The 23,151-nt window shown below is 44.7% G+C and overlaps 1 protein-coding gene across 2 annotated transcripts in view; it reads right to left on the bottom strand.

Moving 5' to 3' along the window:
* The window catches only part of SFR1 (SWI5 dependent homologous recombination repair protein 1), a 73,490-nt gene that overhangs the window by 5,348 nt on the left and 44,991 nt on the right, over positions 1 to 23,151 (bottom strand). For both annotated transcript variants that reach the window (XM_085607005.1, XM_085607016.1), the window contains exons 2-3: positions 16,872 to 16,993; positions 4,349 to 4,729 (exon numbers count right to left, since the gene is read on the bottom strand). In XM_085607005.1, the coding sequence (XP_085463131.1) occupies positions 4,349 to 4,729; positions 16,872 to 16,993 (503 nt within the window). The remainder of the gene's footprint in view (positions 1 to 4,348; positions 4,730 to 16,871; positions 16,994 to 23,151) is intronic.

Below are 23,151 nucleotides of genomic sequence, written 5' to 3'. Positions count from 1 at the left end.
ATGATCCTCTCAGGTTTTTAAATTCCGTCAAGGTAGTCGGGAAGTTCAATCTCCTGACAACCTAAGATACTGCAATTGTATTTTTGCCATGATCCATATGGGTTTCCTTCAGTATCACTCTTTCTGGTGGCATCCAATTGTAAATTAATTGTTTTTTTTTTAAATATCCCCCATGATCCAGTTTAGATCTGGAGAACTTGCCAGCAATACTGCAGCATATCAGTTTGTGGCGTGGTGTGGCTCCGCGTTAACTCCATATCACCCTTGAAGCGACATGGCGGAGCTAAAAATAAATGCCACCACTGAACACGGTCGTTAGTTTATCTTTTTTCACTTTCAGACAAACAGAACTTAAAAAATGTCGGTGCACGTGTTCTGATATCTAACTTGGAACTTTTTAGATGTCAAAAAGAGGCCATTCCACAGAACGAGGAGGGCCAGACAGGAATCTGCAGTTAGATAAGACTATCTACTAGAAGGAACGTGAATTAAGTTATTACAGGTGAGTTCTGACATCCCAATGCCTGCTGCAAGAGCTAGCAGCTGAGCAGAATTTAAGCCGCTGTTTAAAGAGATAAAAATGGAGCTTTGCTTTTCTTTCTTCTGCTCTATTTTTCTAGTTTACATTGATAAGCAGAGAGAACATGTTTTTAATTTGTGCTCCTAAGATAGTTAGAGAAAAGTTAGACACTTTCTGCATGTTTCTACCCATTTCGAGCTACTGCAGCTATTATTGCATTTTTTTTTTTAAACTGACCTGTATTGAACTGTTTCTAATGTTGGCAGAAAACATCTAACAGGTTTTTGCTGTGTTCATTTTGCACTAGAGATTTTATTTGTATTCTTCATGATTACAAACATGCTCGCTCTTTCATATGAACGAGCTATGCACCAAGGTTTTAAGTGGTTTGTTAAATGATAAAGATATTGCAAGTCACCTCGGAGTTCCGTAACCTTATAAAGGAGCTTGTAAAAGAAATATATCTGAAGTAATATCCCCTGAATTAAAGCAGCGAAATAAATAACTCTGACAAAAATTTTCTGAAAGTAAGACCTGCAACCATTGCATTTATACCTTAAAAAAATAAGCATGCATTTTCGAATAAAAAGACAGTCCATTAACTAGTTTCTATGAAATTTTAAATGCTGTTCATCCTGCAAATTTCCATTAAACAGTTTAGATTAAATGGTTTCTCAGTAATGGTATTACATGAAATCGTTTTTCTATTAAATCACATACAACCCCCTTCTGCGACTAGTACCACCAATCTTCTTCCACCCTCCCAGATGTGGTCTGCCAAGGCTGCTGCAGAATTAAAGATCGAGCAGTGTAACTCAAGTACTTTGCCATGTGCTTAACCTGGCTTGTAGTCCCCCCAAGGTAATGGTGGGACAGGGGTGTGCTGGAGTGGGAATAAGTTTAAATAAAACTCAGTTTATTATCACACACATGTTCGATCCCTACTGTGCTGCAGCCCAATAGATCAGCGGACCTTCGCCACTCTATTTGAGAAGATCAAAAGCAAATAATTACATAAATGGTAATCACAATTTCTATCTAGTTTAGTCAATAATGAGTTATTTAACGTTTTTAAGACTTTTCTAGTTTTCAAAGTTTAGTAGATCAGCCCTATTCAGAGTGATAAGTTTTATTCATCTTTTACAGAATTGATAAAAGAAGCCGATCAATTCAAATATAACAAAAAGCATGTTACATAAAGGAAGAAATCCCTATTCTGAGAATGGGGCGAAAGGTGGCAGTAGGAACCCATACAGATTTGAAGGAGATAAAGCATAAAGCTCAAATATACAAAAGTCAATAATTGATCAAAGCAGAACTTCCCATAAAGAGAAGTTCACGAAACTCAGTAAAGTCTCAAAGCAATAAGGACTAAAGCAAGGGAAAATGTGAGGGAATGAGGGGAAAAGGGCGTGGCAAGTATGAATGGCGGAAGAGTCAGTAGCGGGAGAGTGGCATATGACATTAGATGTTAACCTACTCTAGGAACAGGTACTATTATAAACAGTCCAATAGCTGACTTGTGTTAAAAACCTTTCTGTATTGTTGGGTTGCCCAGAATTGTACCAGACTCCACCCCTGATTCATAAAAATGGTGGAAAAAAAGGTGAAAAAGTTATCCCTTAAACGGGCTGCTGAGGAGAGGGAGATTGTTGCCCTGGGCAAGCCAATTTCAAGAGCATGTATGATTATCTAAACTAATGATGGTCTTGAGTCGTATCCCCCCCCTTGTCAGAAACCTGGGGGTGAAATCTTTGCTCACTAAGTTTCGACTGGGTGCAATTCGGCACGATTGTTTTTTCCCACCTGGACAATATGCACCCAAAGCAATATTGATCTGCCCTTGTGATAGTAGGTTGCCAAAGACCTTGAAACATCTACTCTTATTTTGCAAAGCATATGATTTCCCCAGCCGCAGATACTTTTTTTTACCAATTTTAAGATCCAGGGGCTTCTCCAAGTATAGACCAGCCCTTTACTATTTGAGATGCTCGCCAAACTCTCTGTTTTAACTGTTGTTAGGTATTTCTTGACAAGTGCTCTCTATCATAATGCAGCTTTGAATTTATAAATAGTGTACTTAATCAAGATGGAAACTGTCAATATGAATTGCTTGAACACAGCGGTTTAGATGTTTCCTGTTGTTTTAGAGTTTTTATCTTTCTAGATATCTTTTATTTGATTGTTAGTTTTAATCATGTATTTATTCTAAGTTTGGTGTTTTTGCCTTGTACCATGTACTTTTATGATTATTGAATAATAATTGAATAAAGTTTTTAAATTAATCAAAAGTCGATAAATGCTGCAATTAGTGTTGCATCTTCAACTCCTCACGTCCAATCATCTTTTAGGGCTCCTCCTGGGAGCAGGGTTCTCTCCTCTTCTTACACGAACACAATTGATTCACAAGCAGTAATGTCCAAGAGTGCAAATGTGTTATTTTAGTCTAAACTTCACATGAGGCTTTTTCATCCTAAGCATTCTTTCCCACGAATGGAACTATATCTTTGACCTTCTAATTAAACATGCGTGTTCGCTAACAATGGTCTATGTAGAAATAGAGACATCTACAGTAACGAAAGAAACATATTTACTCGATATTAAACCTTTGGGAATAAAACAGATAGGTTAAAAACAGGTCAAATCCAGTCTACGTACTTCATTCTATGTGTGGTTGGTTATTCTTCATAATCCTTGTGAATGATAAATTCTTAACAAGCATTTCAACTTTTCTTTGCATAAGTAGAAATAAGCTGCAATTTGCCTACCTCAGGTAAGGATCTTACTGAACAAGTCTAGGCCTTTTGGTAGACAAGAAAGCATTAGTAACCTGGTGACAGCATGAGACAATGATTGCAAACTGATTGAGTACGAGGATCGGAGGTAATATTAGAAAGGGATATTTCCTCTGCTTCCTGCTTGAGCATAAGATTTTGCCACATCTGGTGTCCAATGTTGATTCTGATGGCTATGGTTTTCATTACACTGACGGGTCAAATTGTATTTGTATCAGGTCCTATGTGCAGTGTGGGATTATTTTTTCACACTAGATTCTCTCACAGATGTTTGAAGTCTGTTTCTCACACAACTGTATATCACAGTCAAACGTTTGCAAATCCTTTACAAATAATGGAAGCAACAACTATTGATCATCTCATAGAGAAAATAGACTAGCATTTTATATCCAAGAGATAATATCATTTAAAATATATTGATTGGATACCAATGTTAGCGAATATGACACTTTACAACACACGCGTTACAACGCGTGTCATTACAACAAATGTTTTACATAGCAAAATCCATTACGACGCATGTCGTTACAACGCATAATCCATTACAACGCAATTACTATTCTAAATCCGCCGGGGCGTTACTTTGGGGAATGCGTTGTAATGGATTATGTGATGTAATGATATGCGTTGTAACGGATTTCGCGTTGTAAAACATTTGTTGTAATGACTCGCGTTGTAACGCGTGCGTTGTAAACGATGTTTCCCAATGTTGGCATCATTGCTCCAAGCTCAATTCTTTCTCTGCTAAATTGGATTCTTAACGATTCACACGCCTTCAAGAATCAATAAATTGATTTCCGTTCTAACTGGTCAGATTATATTTCCTAAGAAATTCCGCTTTGTTTTATGCATGGAAACTCTCTATGCTGCTCTCAATGAATAACAATCATTGTGTTGGAATAACCAAATGTGCATACAGACCTATAAGAAAATTTAACACTGCCAAGGTTATTGTGACCAGTTCCCCTCAGGAATCTCTACAGTGTGTTGGAAATCTTTGATCTTGTAAACTGGTTTGTTTTTATCATCTTACCTTTGATCTGTATGTTTTGACCATCTTTAGCCTTCGAAGAAGCTCTTCTTTCTCTTGAACCACCTTCATGAGTTTTCGCTTCTCCTCTAAGAGATCTCGGAGCTTAACATCAGTCCCCAAGGAAGTATTATGTGGAGAATTCAACGGAGTTCGGATCGTGGGCCTAAGGGAAGGCTGGTCTTGTTGAGTGGCAGCTTCATCAGATTTTTCAGCAATGCTTTCTTGAAGGGATGAAGGGCACTTATTTACCAAAGACACATCCTCAGAAGCTGTAGTGTCAGTTTCTTCACAGTCCACTTTTAGACGCTTTGCCACATTAGTTAATGAACTAAACGAGCGGCGTGTTTTCTTCAGCCGTTCTCTTAAAGCTGCACTCATAGGCTAAGGAAAACAAAAGTTAATGGAATTCCTCAGCAGAAACTCAGAGGGTCGTTATATACTTGGTGTGCATCTTTACTGGGAAGTAGGTTCAGGGGTAGAAAGAGAGAGGGAAATCATTGGTCTTTATTATTTCTTTTCTGCAATGAAAACTTCTCGGTGTGTGAATGTTTGAAAGGAAGAGTGAACAGATAGATGGCTACATGGATAGAAAGAATGACTGATGGGAATTTGAGGACAGTCATAACGTGATGGAGTGGAAAGTTTTACTGTTTGACTCTCGTTACTATCAAAGCAAGCTAAAAGCAGTATAGCCCCAAGCAACATTAAACAGGACTTTGGCATGTTTACACAGGTTTGGTCTAAGGCTGCAAAACCAATATCGCCTTCAGAGGATTCTCTATTGCGACTTCCCAAAGACACACTCACACAGACCCCTCCCTCATCCCTGAAGGAAGGTGTTAAGCCACCCACCCCCTCTGCGTGACTCTTCATTGAGACTAATCAGTAAGCACATACCCAACAACCATATTCACAGGGCAAAGGTGGAAAGCAAGGAGAATCAACCCACTTTCAGTGACCACTGTAATGAGAAAACTCAGAGCAAGAAGACAACAGGCAGATATCCTTAAAACCGAGCAACATCAACAAGTTACATGACTAAAGAACAATGTGTAAAAATAGTCTTACATAAGTAGTCCCAAAGTTACATTAGAATTTCCTTCCATTACCCCTGGGACAGTCCTGATGAGAAAGATAAAGATTATACGAAGCAATCATGTTTTTATAACTTCAGGTAAATGAACATTTCCCACATGTCTGGTTAAAGAAAACTGATGGAAGCTAAAAACCCACTCTTGCATCTTACAAACTCTAAAAAGCTGTCACACAGGAGTTTTACAGACCACCTTTCCCGAGTGTTCAGATTCCTTTCCAATTTACGACCAAGAGCTGATTTAAGTACTTAATGAGATTTTTTTTAATTGGGAGACTGTTTCTTCATTTTTAGGTCTCGGCTCGAAGGCTGCGCTTGCGCAGTCTCGATCCGAGATTTAATGACTTGGAGAAGAGGGGCTTGAACCCGCCCCTCTTCTCCCCTGTTCTCCATTGGCTGGCCTCTTGAATGCTGGCCAGCCATTGGAGAAGAGGTCCGTCATTCCGATTAGGCCCCGTCCTTTTCGGATGGGGAGGGGGCGTGTTTTTTTCAACAAATCTAATTATCTCCTCCAGCCAATGGCAAGAGGAGATAAAAGCAAAACACGCCCCCGAAAACGCCACTGCGTTTCTCCGAGGCATTTCTGCTCTGCCTCGGAGAAAGGCGGTGGTGTCTTCCGGTGTCCTCGGCTTGTTTACTGTTGGACCCTGTGTTAGACTTGTTCCACGTGGCTCAGGCTGATGCCTGAGCAAGAGCTATGGCTGTGTCAAAGATGAAAGCAATATATTTGATTTGTTTTATATTTATCAAAGCGAATTCCATTGGTGAATGATTCCCTTTCCAATTATCATTTGACTAAAGATGTAAAATCGAGCTCTAGCTCCAGTGTAAGAGCTTTTTATACCACGTGCTCACTTTAAAAACAGCTGGAAGTCTCACTTGAATTTATGATACTGATTAGGAAACCCTCGTTCGATTTCTAAAGTAAAATTATTGCTCTCTTTGCAATGACGACATGCCAGAATTCCCTTAAAACACGTTGCTCTATGGGAGTGGCTTAAAAATCGCCACTTCCCAAAATGGCTGACTCGAAGGAGGCCGTAAAAGGTTCTTTAATGAACATTTGAAAGGCGGCGGCCATCTTCAAGTGATTGATTTTTATTTTGAATTTAACTTGCATGTACTGTGTATTGACAAATATGAGTTGACACATAGTAACAAGTAGCGGAAATATAACATATTCGCATCAGACTTCCTATTTTAACTTTGCATAGTTCCGACCTGTTGTCAGACTAGAATCAGGATATCCGTGGTAGTCTTTCTTCTATGTTAGTAGCCCTCCTGCCTGCCGGTTTGTGTTCTGGTTTCCTGGTTCCACTGAGGCCGGGTGTACCGCCCCTCCCTCGGGTGTGTCCTGCGCCGCCTTTCACCAGCCTCTGCATGTTGTACAGTATCCTCGGCTCGCTGTCCCGCATTCCTCCCAGTCTTCGCTGTATCCTAAGCTCTGTCATGAAACCTTTGGTGGTGTTCGTCCTCGGCGGGCCCGGTGCCGGCAAAGGCACACAGTGTGAGAAGATAGTGGAGGTGAGTCTGAGAGGTACATTTTTCACCCAATCCTAGGACAGTTCCATTCTCTGGCACCCAGTAGAGCAGCACAGACATCCAAAAAGGCACTTCTCCGGGCCTAGTGCCTCTTTCCTACCTACTAACCGCTGTGGCTGACTTGTCTTAATTGTTGGGCATCGCACCCCACCTCGCTATCCAGCCCATACCTCTCCCCTACCCCTCTATTATACGTAGAACATCCATACCCGCCGCCTCTTTTTTTTTTATTTAAATTTCTAAGGGATAAGACCAATACCTCCATCTTTTCAATAAGACACATATTTTCCATCTGTCTTCAGACACGTATTATTTGAGCCCCCTCACCACGTTTCCGATGCACGCCTCGATTATCATCGCCTTTATTCCCGGGTTTAACCTAAACCGTCTAATGCATGTTTTCACGACCTATCCGCCCCACTTCCGTTTCTAGTATGTTATCTCGTGTTCATCCTTATCCTTTGATATTTGTTTAATTTCTCTTTACAGATTGTTAGCCTTACGGCACCCCCTCTCCAACACAAAAATGCACAATCGCACATTTGCACTACTTTCTTTTTACCAATCCATCTCTGAGTTGTATTTAACAAGCATTTACAATGCAACGGTCTCGGCATTGTTAAAGTTAGAGCTATTGGCATTGCTCATGACAATGCTGTTTCTTTAAATGTTTTAAAAACAAAAACATACACAAAAATAATGTCATGAGCAATGCCAATAGCTCTAACTTTACCAATGCCGAGACCATTGCATTGTAAATGCTTGTTAAAACATGTTTAAGCTCTTCTACTCGGGTCACTCCTAGGCCCCAAGAGGATTTTGGGGGGCAGCCGACCGGAGGAAGGTTTGCCCCCCCCCTCCCGGATTATTGGGGGCGATGGTGCAGCCCAACGACTGCGACCGATGTTTTGGGCTGTTTTTGGATTTTTCATAGCCCATATATTACCAGACATTTTTGGTGACCAACCACCATTTTCTCAGTAGGTGACTAGTATGGTCAGGAAGTTGGCACCACTTACATGTGTAAAGAGCGATTTTAAATACATGGTCTGCACTGGATATGCAGCAATAGCAGCAGGTTTCACGGTGCCTGTGTGTCAAGGAAAGGCACGAGGCTGCCATCTGGTGCGCCATGAGTCAGAGGGGGTCGAGGCAGCAGTGCTGGCGGATTCGCTGCCACGTCACGTCTCCTCCAAGAGGCAGATTATGATGAGCAAAAGGTGCCGCTCGAGAGGCAAGAATAAGCTTCACACCGCAGAGAGGGAATGAGCAGCCAGGAAGTCCCGTCGGTGGAGACAGCAGTTGGGGAAGGGTGGGGATGGGGGGGGAGGGGAGGGGAGGGTTAGAATTTAACCAGAAGGAGGCAACAAGGGGCCCCAGAGGAAGGGGGGCGGTTGAGTGTGGGGCAGCGGGGTGTAGGAGAACAGAAAGTACCAGGCGAAGGGCTTGAGAAGGCTTAAGAACAGGATTCTCCAGGGGGCCCGGGCTCTGCCATTGTGGCAGCTCTACTGGGTGGAGTGAGGGCGAAGAGATAGGTGGTGAGGGAGATTCAGAGGAAGAGCGGGTGGGGTGGGGGAGAGGCTAGTCCATGGAGCATGAAGGGATGGGCGTGCAGAATTGTGGGGGCATAGACTTCTGGGTGGGGGTCTCAGTGGCACAGTTGTTAATGTTATGTTTATGTTAAAAGTATTTATTAAGCGCGCGTACAACAAACGGTTTCATGGCGCTGAGAAATAAGGGCGGAGGCTGCGTCGACAGGACAGTTAGCTTACTCGTATGCCTGGGAGAATAGCATGATCTTGAGTTGTCTTCTGAACTGAGTATAGGAAGCCGCAGACCTCTTTCCCGTAGGAAGCGAGTTCCAGAATTGTGGGGCCAAGACTGGGAATCTGAGTCCTCCGTGTTTTTTTCGTTTGCAGGCAGGAGTAGTCAGCAGGTTCAAGTGAGAAGAGTGCAATTCCCGAAGAGGGATATAACGCTGAATCCTTGAGGAGATGAATGCTGGGCCGTTCCCGGCAAGGGCTTTAAAGATGGTACAACCCAGCTTGAAGGCACAGCGTTTGGCCACCGGGAGACAATGGAGACTCTTCATCAGCGGACTGACATGATGGTGTCTGGGTTGACGAAAGATTAGCCTAGCCGCTTGGTTTTGTACCAACTGCAAGCGGTGAAGTTGATATGCAGGAATGCCAACATATAGGGAGTTGGCATAATCAATTCGGGACATTACCAAAGCTAAGGTGACTAGAGTCAAGGCCTCAGTGGTCAAGGATCTACTGATCTTACGGATTCTACGTAGGTGGAAAAAACAAGTGGAGACCACTGAGCCGATCTGGGCTTTCATGGACAGATCGTTGCTAATTATAACCCCTAAACTTTTCACACAGAGCATGCTGGGCATGGAGGACTGCCCAGCAGTGGAGGCCAGAAATGAGAGTTCCACGGGTTGGCAGTTCCACCTTTGAGAATCAGCTCTGTTTTGTCTGGGTTTAATTTCAAATGATTGGCGTACATCCATTCGCTGATAAAGCTCATGGTAGATTGAAAGTTGGATATTGAAGAGGTGGAAGAGTCAATTTCGAACACCAGCTGAAGGTCATCAGTGTAATTGAAGGTTTCGACCCTTCTCTTACGCAGAGACCAGATCAACAGTTCGAGAAGCACAGCAGTTGGCTGGTTGCCGGAGGTGGGGCGAGCCAGGCTTCCAGGGCAGTAGGGACCAGCACACCAGGCTGGCTTCAGGAAGGCTGACTCGGGAGAGCACAGTGCGGCTTCAGTGACCCGAGGAGAAATGAAGGCAGGGCTCAGTGTAGCCAGCCGTACGGCGTAGTTGGACTGCACAAGCACTGACCCAAGAAGGTCCAGGGTGGCCTTGTCAGAGCAACAGGCAAGAGGGCTCAGAGAAACACCTGGCGAGGAGCAACACAGCATGTGGCATCATGCATAGGCAGAATGGTTGGGAGGGCATAGTAGGGCCTCTAGCACATCACGATGCAACAAGCATATGTAAGGCATGACATGCAACAACACTGGTAAGCAGTGTGTGAGGAACAACGTGTTGGGTGTATGGAGGACACAATGCTGGATTACGATGAGAGGATGTGAGAAAGTGCCATCTTTCTTGAATGGTATGCCCCCACTTTTTGCTGAATTGCTGAATGTACTTTGACTGAGTGTGCCCTGGACTCCTGCCAATCAGGTGCCCAGGGCCAATGTTCCTTCCCTAAAACAAACAAAACCCAAATTGGCAAACCCTGGCCATATGTCAGCCCCTGGTAAATGGTACCCTAGGTACCCAGGGCCTTGTGACCAGGGAAGGCCTCTAAGGGCTGCAGCACTCATTGTGCCACCCTTAGAGGCCCTGTACCCTTACACACACACACTGCCTTTGCAGGCTGAGTGTTTGGGTGCAAGACAAAAACAAAGTCGACATGACACACATCCCTGTGTGCCATGCCCATCACCTACACTGCCATGGCATACATCAGCCACCCCTCTAGCTGGGTGCCTTATGCCAATGGTGTGGGCAACGGAGCAGGAGCCCTGTGCCCCTACAGTACCCAGGTCCATTCCTGAGCACTGTAAGTGCAGTGCAGCCATTTAAGAGTACATGGTGCTGAGAGCTTGTCAAACACGAGCTCCACAGCACCATAATGGCAACACTGAAGACTGAGAAGTTTGGTATCAAACTTCTCAGCACATTAAACCCACACTGATGCCTGTGGGAGACCTGCCCTGCAGCTGCTAAGAAGAGGAAGACACTAACTGCTTTGGCCCCAGCCCTACCGGCCTGTCGACCCTCGAACCTGCTCCTGCTCCTGCTCCAACCCGGCATCTCTTGTGGCCAGCAACCTCACAAACCCCGGAGGACCTGGCTACCTTTTGGCTCTAAGCTCCTGGGACTCCCATGAGTAGAGGCTCTACTCAAAACCTACCTCTAATCCCTGGCAGCAGCCCGGAACCGCGAACCCAGCACACTCTGCACCAGCCAAGCCTGGCCAGTGCCAGAGTGAACAAAGACCACGAGGACGACCCCACGGCGACTGTGACCCCGAGTCCGGCACCCAAGGACCTCCCTCGACACTCCTGAAGAAGCCTGCAGCCTCAGAACAAGGTGCCCCCCCAACCGCGATCAACAGAGGGTAAGATTTCTCGACACCAAAAGGCACCCCTGCACGCGGCGCCTGCGGCGCCCGCGGCCCCCTGTGCCCAATCCCGGGGTACCTACCTATCCTCCAACTACCCAACTTACCTCTCGAAGTGGTGGTGGCACCTGAAGAATCCTCGTCCCCGAGCTTGCAGTCTTTTTCTAAACCGGAGATTTCCCATTGAAATAAATTGAGCGCCCGAAGGCTCAAAAGCACCCTGCACCCAGCCGCCCGAGTGGCCCTGGCAGTGAAACCTCTACACCTACCTACTTCCCCACTTGCCCTGAGTAAGTGACCAGGAGCCCAGCTCCCACAGCCGCGTGGCTTGCCAGTCAGCAGCCACCAACCAAGGGCCCCCTATCCCTCATTAGATAACATAGGGCCCCCTATCCCTCATTAGATAACATTGGGCCTAACTCTCTCTGCACCCGGCCGCCCTAGAGTCGCTGAGGGTGAACCAACTGTACCTACCTGACCCTGGGGGACCCCTGAGTCTATGCCCAGAACCTCAACTCTGCCAGTCGAGTACTTACCCTTAAACCGATAACTCTATTTTTCTCATAGGGTAACATTGACTGGCTTTTCCCTGAAATTTCTTCTAAGTGTGGACTTTTCAAATCTTAAAATATTCACCAAAAATCAGCCGAGTAACGAAAACGAAATTACTCACCTGCTCTTAGGTGAGCTCCCAGTGCTGGATCTTGGTGCCCAGCACTGACTCTGAAAAATACTTACAACTGTACTTACACGTAACCCAATTTTCTTCCATAGGAAATCATTGACTGTTTTTCTGTGAAATTTCTTCTAAGTGTCAATTTCTGCAATCTTTAAATATTCTTTAAAAATCATATAATATCTGAAAACGTAATTACTTACCTGTTTTGGATAAAGGACCCAGTACTGAGCCTAGGCACCCAGTACTGGATTACAAAAGTAACGAGAACATACTGTACCTGCAACTTGAATTTTCTTCCATAGGGAATCATTGACTGTTTTCTTTGAAATATTTTCTAAGTGTCAACTTTTAAAATAGCTAAATATTGTTTAAAAATCATTACAGTAATTAAGTCGACTTTCATCACTTGATTCTAAGTACTGACCCAGGACTGAATCTAGGATCCAGTCCTGGAATTCCAAAAGTAATCCAAAAACGTAAACTGTTGCAAATAACTTGAAAGTTCCATTGAGCTCAATGCATTGTTGTGTTAAAAATAGAGTTGCCTATTGCAACCCCTTGTAAATGTTTACAAAAGTCAATTGCATATTGCAAAAGTATTTATATAAAACATCTCATTCTGAGAAAGTATATTTTAAATCCAATTGTTGGTTCTAAAATAAAACAAGCATATATTTTTTATATATAAACCATTGGCCTAGAGTTCCGTTATTGAGTGTGTGAGACCATTTGCTGACTGTGTGTGTACAACAAATGCTTTACACTGTACTCTGATACTGCCTTACTGTTCGATCAAGCTACCACTTTGGAGAGTAAGGTTATATCTAACTTTAGCCTCTGTCAAACCCTTGGGGACTGTGGACTCAGTACACCATGTACCTATTAAGGAACAGTATGTACAGAGCCACTTTCTCACAGGGGAGTCTGGAGGAGGATGAATGGGTGAATGATGACGCGCAGACTGAGGATAATTGGTGGTGGCAACATGGGGCGACTCAGGAAGGGGGTGGAGCTAATCAACATGTGCCAAGTATCTTACAGGAGTCAGGTGCCGGTCAACAAAGTTACGGAGGACCCTGGTGCTGAAAAAAGGGGACAACTCGCGAGTTGGCAGGCTCCACTGCGGGCACCAACCTTGGTGCCAGGTAAGGAATTGGTGAGCGGGGCCAATTTTCATGAGCAGTACCTCTGCCCCGGTAGGTGGCGTCAGTCAGCTTCACATGCTGTCTTCGGCACCAGAAGTGATATGCGTGGTGTCTATATGTGTGCCACCCCAGCACACTGGCGTCAGTTACCTTGCAAGACCTTCCACGAAGAACGCTGACCACTGGTGTGGAAAACTAAGGCCTTGAAAGGGGAAAAGCCTGTCCCTAGACATCCGTTCGCAAAGCGGGTATGATGGGTGCGTCGGTAAGAAATCTGCAGCTAGTTAGAGTCTCTACCAGATAAGGCGTTACCGAAGATAAGTAACTTGTCCATCTGATAGAGACTTCTAGCCACATATTCTTTACCTTAGAATAAATCGCCTGGAGCTCCAGAAGTCCAGATTCTGCCTGAGACTAGAGGCCTCTAATCTCCTCCTCTCCCAGATGGCTGCCCGATCCCAGCAGTGAGGCATGTGTCACTACGGTCAGATCTGGTTGGAGAAAGATGGGTCTGACGCTGACCCAATCGCAGTTTGTTAACCACCAATGCAGGCCCACCTTCAAGAGTCAGTCGTCAAGATGGAAGAAGACCGGCAACCCTGATCTTCGCAGATGAGCTGCAACCACCGCCATCACCTTTGTGAACACCCAGTGGGTGCTGGTGAGGCCAAAAGGAAGCACAGCGAACTGAAAGTGCTTGTGGCCCACTGTTAACTGCAGGTAAAGTCTGAGGGCAAGCAGAATGGAAAAGTGGAAGTATGCATTCTGCAAGTCCAACTCTACCAACCAACCTTCCAGGTCCAGGTTAGACAAGACCTGAGCGAGTGTGAGCATTTTGAACTTCTCATTCTTGAGGAAGGAATTGAGAGGGCGCAGGTCTAGAATAGGACGTAGGCCTCCATCCTACTTGGACAACAAAAAGTAGCGGGAATAGAAACCACGACCGACTTCTGGCAATGGCTCCCTTGTCCAAGAGAGCTGCCACTTCCTGGCAGCATAAAGAAAGATGGTCCTCCGCCACCCTGTCGCAAGCAGGTGGAGGGGCAGTCTTGAAGGGGAGGGAATAGCCCTTTCAAATAATCTGCAGAACCCACTGGTCGTATGTAATAGACCACCAGTGATGCAGGTGATGATGGATCCTGCCACCCTCTGGGTGCCCATTATGATAAAGGGGAACACTATAAGGGCTTAGAGGCTGCGGGGGCTACTGGTACGACCACTGGCCCAACCACGGAAAGGAGCAAGGACATGGCCATAGCCCTGCTGTCCTTAAAAGCTCTAGCGCTAAATTCGCCTGGTCTCTGAAGAGATGGGAGCCATCAAAGGGCATGTCAATAACCTACGCTTGGACAGCCCCAGAAAAAGCCAGTTGTCCTCAACCAGGCTTAGTGCTGTAAGGTCACTGTCGACGAGACCGCTCTGCCCAGTGAGTCGGCGGTGTCCAGTCCACATCAGAGTCAGGATGGTGGAAGAAAACATCTTCTTTCCTAAGTTGCCCAGCGTCTTGGATTCCTGATCCGGTTGTGCGATTGGTAATGTGCCAGGATTCACATGAGAAGTGGCATCTTATACCACCAAGCTCTTTGGGGTAGGGTAATGCGTGAGGAAGTTGGGGTCCCCTGGGGCAGGTAATTATCCTGTTCACAGGATCCCTTGTGTTGTGCTTGGAGCAAGTCCCAAGCAAGACGCCAGTAAGAGCCTCATTAAACATGAGAAGCGGACACTCTTAGTTGAAGCACTTCTGTCAAGACATTTGTCTTGACTGTCACCGACGGCAACCTAAGGTCCAGGACCTCTGCCACCCTCCTCACCACCATTTCAAATGAAGCTCCCACTTCCATAGCCATGGTAGGAGGACAAAGCCTGCCAGTATCCGGAGAGGTATCCAGTCCACTGGCACCCGCCAAATCTTCACAGCAGTCCATGTTAGTGTCATAAGGCTGGTATTCTTAAGGGTCCAGTAACCCCCTCCCAATCCTCTCCAAGTCCTAAAAAATAGGGCGCAGTCTCCTGCCTGGAAGTCATGGCTCCAGACGTCACCAGATATGGCGTCAGGCAACACCCATCCGGCTCTGTGTCGAAGTTGGGGACCAGAATATGGATGTGGGTGCTGACTGCACCGGGAGTGTCGGCATTGGCCCGGGGGAAGGTCATAGTGGCACGACAGGCACGGGTCCAGATACATCTGTGGATCCAAGTGGCCCGACTGATGTCAAGGCCACAGCTGCCAGCGTGGACCAACAGGGGCCCCTCCTGAACCCTCAGAGCCAGAAGGCAAGCCAGAGGGAATGGGCCACCCAAATATGAGGTGCATAGCCTCAATTATTTTTTAATTGGGCGGGGGTTGCTTCAGTTCCCAGAAACTCTGGGATGCGACGAGACGGTGCAGGCGCTATCTCGACCGTAGAGTCAGGCCTCGAATGTCACCGCATGCTCACCTCATCAGCTGACAGACAAGGAGAAGTTCAAGACCTCTTTGACTTCTTCTTCTTTTGGCATGAATTACTCGAAGACTTTGAGTGCGAAAAGGATCTCAGACTCCTCGACTGCTCCAGGGACCTTCCTCTCAATGAGATCTGGATCATCACAGTATCGAGCACTAGGAGATTGAGGGATCACTCCCTCAAGGCCTTCGGGTTCATGGCGCAGCAATCAGAGCAGGCCTTTGGATCGTGGTAACGCTCGAGACATCAAAGGCATACAAGATGCGGGTCTTCCACCGACATCGAGCAGTGAGAGGCGCCGCAGGGCTTGAAGCCTGCCTGTCAAGAGGACATCCCTAGCACACCAAGAGGAAAACCTCAAAAAGACTCGAACAAAAAGTAAAAAAAGATTAGTCAAAAATTGACTAAGGGGTAGCTCTTCTCCAGATCTGCGCTGACTGCTGCAGAAAGAAAAGAAATGATGTCAGCGCGCCGGGTTGGTGCCTATACAGGCACCGTGCACGTCACTTTCGGCGTGGACGAGGCCACATGGAGCCGATCAACCCCACCTATCAGCATGCAGGGGTACTTCTCACAAACATTTGCCGGATTCAGTCTGACACATGGGGATAATTCTGAAGTAAGGAATATGTGGCTAGAAGTCTATCAGATATATTCTTCAAACAGCTTTGTTTGCCAGCCCCTTCAATCACTTTAATTTTTCTTACATTTCGGTATGCAGTTCACAAAGAGACAGTAATTCTTTAAGGGCCCAGAGCTACCACTTAAAGGCATTACATGCTACTCCTTGGATAATCAGATAGAGGAATTTGTGACACGGGTTTTCAGTCACATGTAGGGCCAGGAATTCAAAATAAGTGCAGCAAATGTCTTTTAGAGAACACTAATATTTATAATTGCAAATGTAACACGCTTTGCTTTTCCATGCTACTAAGGCGGACCTCAAATAATGATGGGTTTCCTTTATTAATATTCGTACAATAAACAGATTCCTACACTGAATAAATAATTCCTTTTGGATCCATTAGTGGTTTCTTAATAGCCTACACCAAAAGTTACACTTGTTGTTTTGATGCCCTTGATAAAGTTACTCACCATCCCTTGAAGGGCTTCACAATCAATTGGTTGACTGTAGTTGCACTGTTATTGGATAATTTTGCCTCATGGGAGGTTTTTGTCTTCTGTTTTCATTGTACGCAATTTTGTGTGCCACTTCCTCTTAAACAAAATCATGACCTTTTTTTGTTAGATAAGAAAATACTTATTTTGAGGCACCTCACAAAAGCATGAATGATTCCCATTTGTAGTGTTGCTCATTACCACCCACAGCAGAAGATATGGCAAATAGGAGATTATTTTAATGGTAATTGACATGTTTAAATCAGGAATCACATGGAGAAGAAAGAACAAGCACAAACAATTACAAATGGACACGTCAATAGGCCCCAACATAGTTTGACTTGTGTTATTCATACCTGTTTAGCAGAGAGATTACTCTGCAAAGGAGCTGGAGACACAAGCACAGGGGGAGTGCTGCAAACCGATGGAGATCCTGCTGATGGGCTTTCCATTGTGAAGCCAGATGGTCCTTCACTCTCTAAAGGCAAAAACATAACAACAAGCTGCGTATCATTGTGTTTTTAAGCTTTTTTGAAGATAGTTAATTTTTATAGTTGTTGATTGAGTTTTCTTATGCACCAACCCTGAAAAAGAAAGAGCCTTTTCCCACAGACTTCCATGAATTTTAATTTTGTACATAAACATGGGTGACAATAAGTCAAACAACCAAAACGATGTCCTGTTGTGATATCAGGGTCACTAAGAATATAGTGTCTTCTGGGCCCCTTCCCTGCATCTAACCACAAAGTCTCCATGCAATATTGATGGGTCCAGTGCACGGGCAAGGTTCTAAGTAAGTGACGTTTTCATGTAAATAGTTTCCAATTGTGACTTTAAACCTTTTGTGGTATCTATGGTGTGGATGTGGGGCAGAACAAGGCATAGGAGAGCGAATGTGTGATGCTTGCATAGAACGAAAGGGAATTTCAACCAATATTTAGTTACTGCTTATTAAAATCAATGTTTCAGTAGGAGTTCTGAAGCGCTGTCATGTAAATCTGGACTTATAAAAATACTGGTAACGCAAGGCTGGGGTTTTACCCTAAAAAATATCTGAATTTATAATACTGATATGGTGTAGTCAATTAATGCTAGGGCTCACCATGCGTTCATATGGCCATATCACTCACTCACCCTGCACATCTCTCAACCCGCACTGACATGCACACAGCTCACCTTGAACTCACATAGACATACAGATCATCTTGCACTCTCACATGGGCACACCACTCACCCTTCACCATCCCAAAGGTACCCATTCTTTGACCTGGCCATCTCTGTATCTCCCTTTCATTATCCACTATCTATTTGCCTCACTCTCACCAGCCCCATCTGACCCTCATGTCTGTACCTGGGAGCGGAAAGCACGTCTATCTCACCGAAAAGTCACGCTCTTGCCTAAACCGGACCATACATGAACACACCTTCTCACACCAGGAGACAACCATTAAAAGGGTGACCAACTTTCCCTTATCACTTTGCAGGACACTTTGCCAGTGTGAAGAGACATCACAGGCAGACACCAAAAGACGTCTGCACATTTTTAGTATTTCATTCTAAATCCCCCACTCTTATATCAGGTCATCTTAAAATATTAGCTCGTCTGAAGATTGAGCTATTCATTCTGTATTTAAGTTCTAATCCCTCCAGTACCTACTGGAATAAGCCTTGACTGCTGGCTATTGAAACCTATGAGGGGCATGTTTAGAAAATGAACAACTCTGGTATCCAAATGGAATGTAACAGTCTTAAGCTCTGAAACACTACTGGTAAATATCAGTATCTAAAAAGAATAATGTCCAGTAACCATCTATTGCCACAGGACCTGGTCCAGCGGATACGCTTTAGCCACTGAACTAGGACACGTGGCATCTCATCTCTGCTTTATCACTTCACCTAAATATGCTAGCAATAGACTTTGTAGTATCATAGTTGGCAGTACAGTGGCATTTCCCTGGGAAAGGTAGTCCGTTGACCTTGCCATCAGAATAACTGCCATCCCAGTTGAAATCTAGCAGAATAGTTGGAAACCTGGATGCAGAAAACCACAATTTTTTTATCAAGGCTTCGCATATGAACTAATTGTGCGCTATTTTGGAAATCACTTTTTTAACTTATTCCTCTGGGAATAGAAGTATTTAGAATCAATGAAAAAGTTGCTAGTAAGAGTGTAGTAAAAACAATAGACTGGAAATTACCTGGGGTTTGCGGGGCAGGAATAATTGACTGGCCCGATGGTATATTAATTAAAATACAATATGGTGGTAAAGGTATAGCCTTCGTAGCAAGTAGCACTGTACTGCAGTCTTGGGTCTACTACTTTAACAAACTTTTGAATCCTGGGCAAATCATTTCTGTGGCTCTTTCCACTTGGCTGTCAATATGTCAGCACTTTGAAACATGCTTAAGGGAAGAAATAAACATCAAGGGTGCCTGGCTCCGGACCACGGGGTTCACGGTTCAAGCCCCGGCGGCAGGTTGGCCCAAAACCATGTGACTCTGGGCAATAGCTCGCTTAATCTTCCCGAAGGCCCCCAGCGCCGGGACACCTCTCTGGAGGTAGCTGTGCACTTTACAAATGCTGGTATTTCAAGGTTGTACTTCCAGGATAAATCCCAAGCATTGTCTTCATTCACACATTCAGGCGTACGTAACCACAAGTGGCTGAATTTGCAATCTCCATAGCTGAATATACTCCTGAAGCTACATTGTGCAGGACCATTCCTGTGCTGAAGCTCCTCTCTTCAATCCACCAATAGATACTTATTTTCCAGCTCATAAGGGGCTGAAAGAGGGAATAAGGAATGGCAGGAACCAAAATATGGGACAATGGGCATCCTCCACAACCGTTTTGTAGACAGGAACCACAACTGCAGGACAAACCTGCAAAATGTGGGATGTAAGTCACCCTAGACCGATTATTAATGGGAGTAGAAAGAGGGAGAATAAAGGCATAGAGGGGGATAGACAGGCATGAACATCGGAGGAAACAAATGCACACATGAGGTCACAGCAGAGAGAAAAGGGAGATACCTAAGCGAGATACATAAAAAACAGACTGACAGTAAGGATGTCGTGCCCGAGTTATGCAAGATAGGAATTTGTGTCATTCTTACATTTACACAATCCTCTTTCCTAAAGTTGCCTTCTCTTTGCCACATTAAGGTTTGACACATATTTTGCATTCGTGACACTTGGACTGGTTTTGCAGAAACATCGACCTTGCTGACACGGAACACTTCATGAGAATACTATCACACTGCCTTTGTGCAAGGCCTCTCACCTACGAAATGTTTTTTATTATTCAAATCAAATCAAATCAAAACATCTTTATTTCGGCCATTCTGGCCATAAAAGTACATTTAAAAATACAACACATTTCATACAATTTTGTTATACAAGATGAAATAAAGTGCTGGACAGTGCAATATTTAAAAGATCTCAGAAAAAGCATACATATATATAAAACGACTCAATTTTATACAGTAAAAGGGGTAAAAATTGTTTAAAAGGTTAAAAAAGATCCGATTAAACCAGGCTAGATTTTAATACAGTTAGACGGACACACTACATAGAAAATAAGTATCGGGAAACTGAATACACGACAGGGAGGCTGGTATCATATTTTAATATCCTGTACGCCTCCCCACAATGAGTTGTCCTGAGATTCCGGCAGACCTGTTGAAGCCATCGGTGCCTAATCTTCTTGTATACCGGACAAACAAACAGTACATGTTGGTCCGTTTCTGGGATCTTATCACAAACCGGACACCACTTAGACTGTGCACCCCCCAGTTATTTGTGAAGGCACGGAGTGGTAATACACCGTGCCTAAATTGCAAATAAAGTTTTTTAGCTATGGGGGGCTGAATAACATCAAGAACTGGTTCTAACCTGTATTGGTCCTTGACTTCTAAAAATTGTGCAGTCAGTATACCAGTGGTGGAATTCCCCTTGATCTGATTTATCTTATATTCTCTGAAGAGCTTTGAAAGAGCCTTCCTGGGAATTGTCGGGCAGGATACTTCAGCGTTGGCCCATAAGTCACCCATTCTTAGAGCAACTAAGGTATTTTTGATATAGGCTCGCCAAGGAATTTTCCCCGCCCCCTGCAAGTGTAAGACCTCCTTCATCTCATCCTTGAAAGCCACTAGCTCTAGTGTGCACCATAGACGTCGCCAGTGGAGAAGGGGCCTGAGGGCAGCTTCCTCAGCAATTGGACCAACCCCGAGATCCATATGGAGTGGCGTCAATGGTGTACATTTCGGGAGGCCTAGGATTTGTCTAATGAAGACATTTTCATTCCTAGAGAGGGGATCAGATGGTTGATGGCCCCAGATTTTTGCCCCATATAGGGCCGCCCCTATATGTTTGTGTCTTGTAAATTTTCATAACCGGGCCAACCATTTTATGGGTATTTTTCTTAAGCATCTTAGCCAGCCCCCCCGAAGTTCGGGCCAGTCTTAAGCTGGCCTTCCTAATTTGCGCGTGCCACTGCATTTTATCAGTGAGGGTTAATCCTAGATAATCGAAAACTGTAACTTTTTCCAGTGGTTTCCCCTCTAAGCAGGGATTTGGACGTGTGGAGTCGCCTGCACTAAAAACCATATATTTGGTCTTTAAAGAGTTTATCTCCAAACCCCTATTTGTGCAGAATGACTGGAAAATATCTAGGGCCCGCTGGATTCCCATTGGGGATTTGGATAATAGCAAGGTGTCATCGGCGAACATCAGGGCCGGAACCCTGCAATTCGCCAACCTGGGGGCATCTATATCCCTCCCACCAGTCAAGTCCTCCACAAGGCCGTTAATAAATAGACAGAACAGGGTTGGGGCCAAAACACACCCCTGCCTTACCCCTCTATCTATAGCTATAGGATCTGTGAGCTCACCATTTTTCCCATATCGGACCTGCGCATACTTAGATTCGTGACGCTGCTTCATTTGGTGACAGAGGTACGGAGGGACCCCCATACTTGTTAAAATGGACCATAATTTATCCCTAGGGACCAGGTCAAATGCTGATTTTAAGTCCACAAAGATCAGATAAAGGCTGCCGCCCTCCAGGAGTGCTGTCTTCCAATAGAGGAGTTGCAGCCTTAAAATCTGATCTATTGTGGACATCCTTGCTCTAAATGCGGCCTGCTAGGGGCTAAGTATAGAATACTCCTCCATCCATCTCTCTAATCAGTCTAAAAGCACTTGTGCATAGATCTTTTGAGAAACATCTATGAGGCTAAATGGACGATAGTTAGCGGGGAGAAGTGGAGAGCTCTTTTTGTAGATCGGGATAATCTCTGCCCCCAACCAGGTTGTCGGAATTGGCATCCCCTGGAGAATAGCATTAAATAGGCACCAGAAGTATGGGGCCCAAATAGTAGGTTTGTTCCTAAAACATCACCTGGGATCTTGTCTAGGCCTGGCGCTTTAGCGGCAGCTACTCTATTCAATGCATGCATTATCTCTTTTAAGGAGAATTCTGGGGCATTGGGGGAAAGACTGCTGTAGGCAAATTAGCGAGCCCAAAGCTTGAACTACTTCTTCCTCTCCCCTTTCATATAGCGACCTGAAGTGGGCCCTCCAGATTTCTGCCCCAAGATTTGGCTCTATTGCCGATTTACCCTCTTTACATGCGGTATTAACTATGTTCCAAAAGGTCCGCATGTCCCTAGAACATCAAGCATCCCTCATGCTTTCCCATTTATCACCCTCCCACTGTTTTTTTGCAGCATTGATTGTGTTTCTAGAGGCTATTCACTTATCTCTTAACGTTGGTTTGTCTTTCGCTTTGATTGCTAGGATCAATGATTGCTTGGCCCTTCGGCAATCATCATTATACCAGGAGTGGCCCATAGACACCTTTTGTTTGGATTTTACATCAGGAAAGAAAATGTTTATCAGGTCACATACTAGATCTTTATGATTTCTCCCGATTTCTGCTTGGACTGTATTTAAGACTGTTGTATAGCTAAATTTATTGGCAACCTCAAGGTATGGAATAACAATTTTATAAAGGGATGCCAACTTATTCTGGGAATTACAGATGGCTCCCCATTTCACTCGCCTCCTACAACCAGTCAAGGTTAACCTGGACCCATTTAAATGATTACCTGCTTGAACACCCATAGAGCAGGGTGATACCATCTCTAGGACCAGGGCGTTGTGGTCGCTGTCATATCTAGGTATCACCTTAAAATCAATCACCCAGTAGCAGGATTTAATATCCATCAAGATGTAGTCTAGAATGGAGGAACTTCCGGGTCTATTATAAGTATGGTTTGCTGGGGAATCAGATTTAGTTCGACCATTACAAGCCCTGAAGGAATGGGTCAATGTAAGAGTATTCATTTGAAGCACCAAAGGCGTCCAGGTTCGGGTTGGTAGGGCATTCAGTTCTGGAATAGACCAGTGCCGGTCTTCCTCATCAATATCACCCCCAATTAGGTCCTTCAGTGGTTCATACTGGCAATTAAAGTTGCCAGCAAGTACCACCAGAGTGCCATCAGGGATGGTATGTAAAAAGGTTGACAAATGCTCAAGAGTTGATGAATCCTGGCCGTAGGTAACCGGGCGAAAATATACATTAATTAAGGCTATTCTAATCTTGGTGGGGAAACTCAGGATGACACAAAGTAG

Source organism: Triturus cristatus, chromosome 1_2, assembly GCF_964204655.1.
Source record: "Triturus cristatus chromosome 1_2, aTriCri1.1, whole genome shotgun sequence".
In the NCBI taxonomy this organism is placed as follows: Eukaryota; Metazoa; Chordata; class Amphibia; order Caudata; family Salamandridae; genus Triturus; species Triturus cristatus.
Note: the sequence above shows the minus strand (reverse complement) of the source record. Positions and strands in the feature narration are given on the sequence as shown.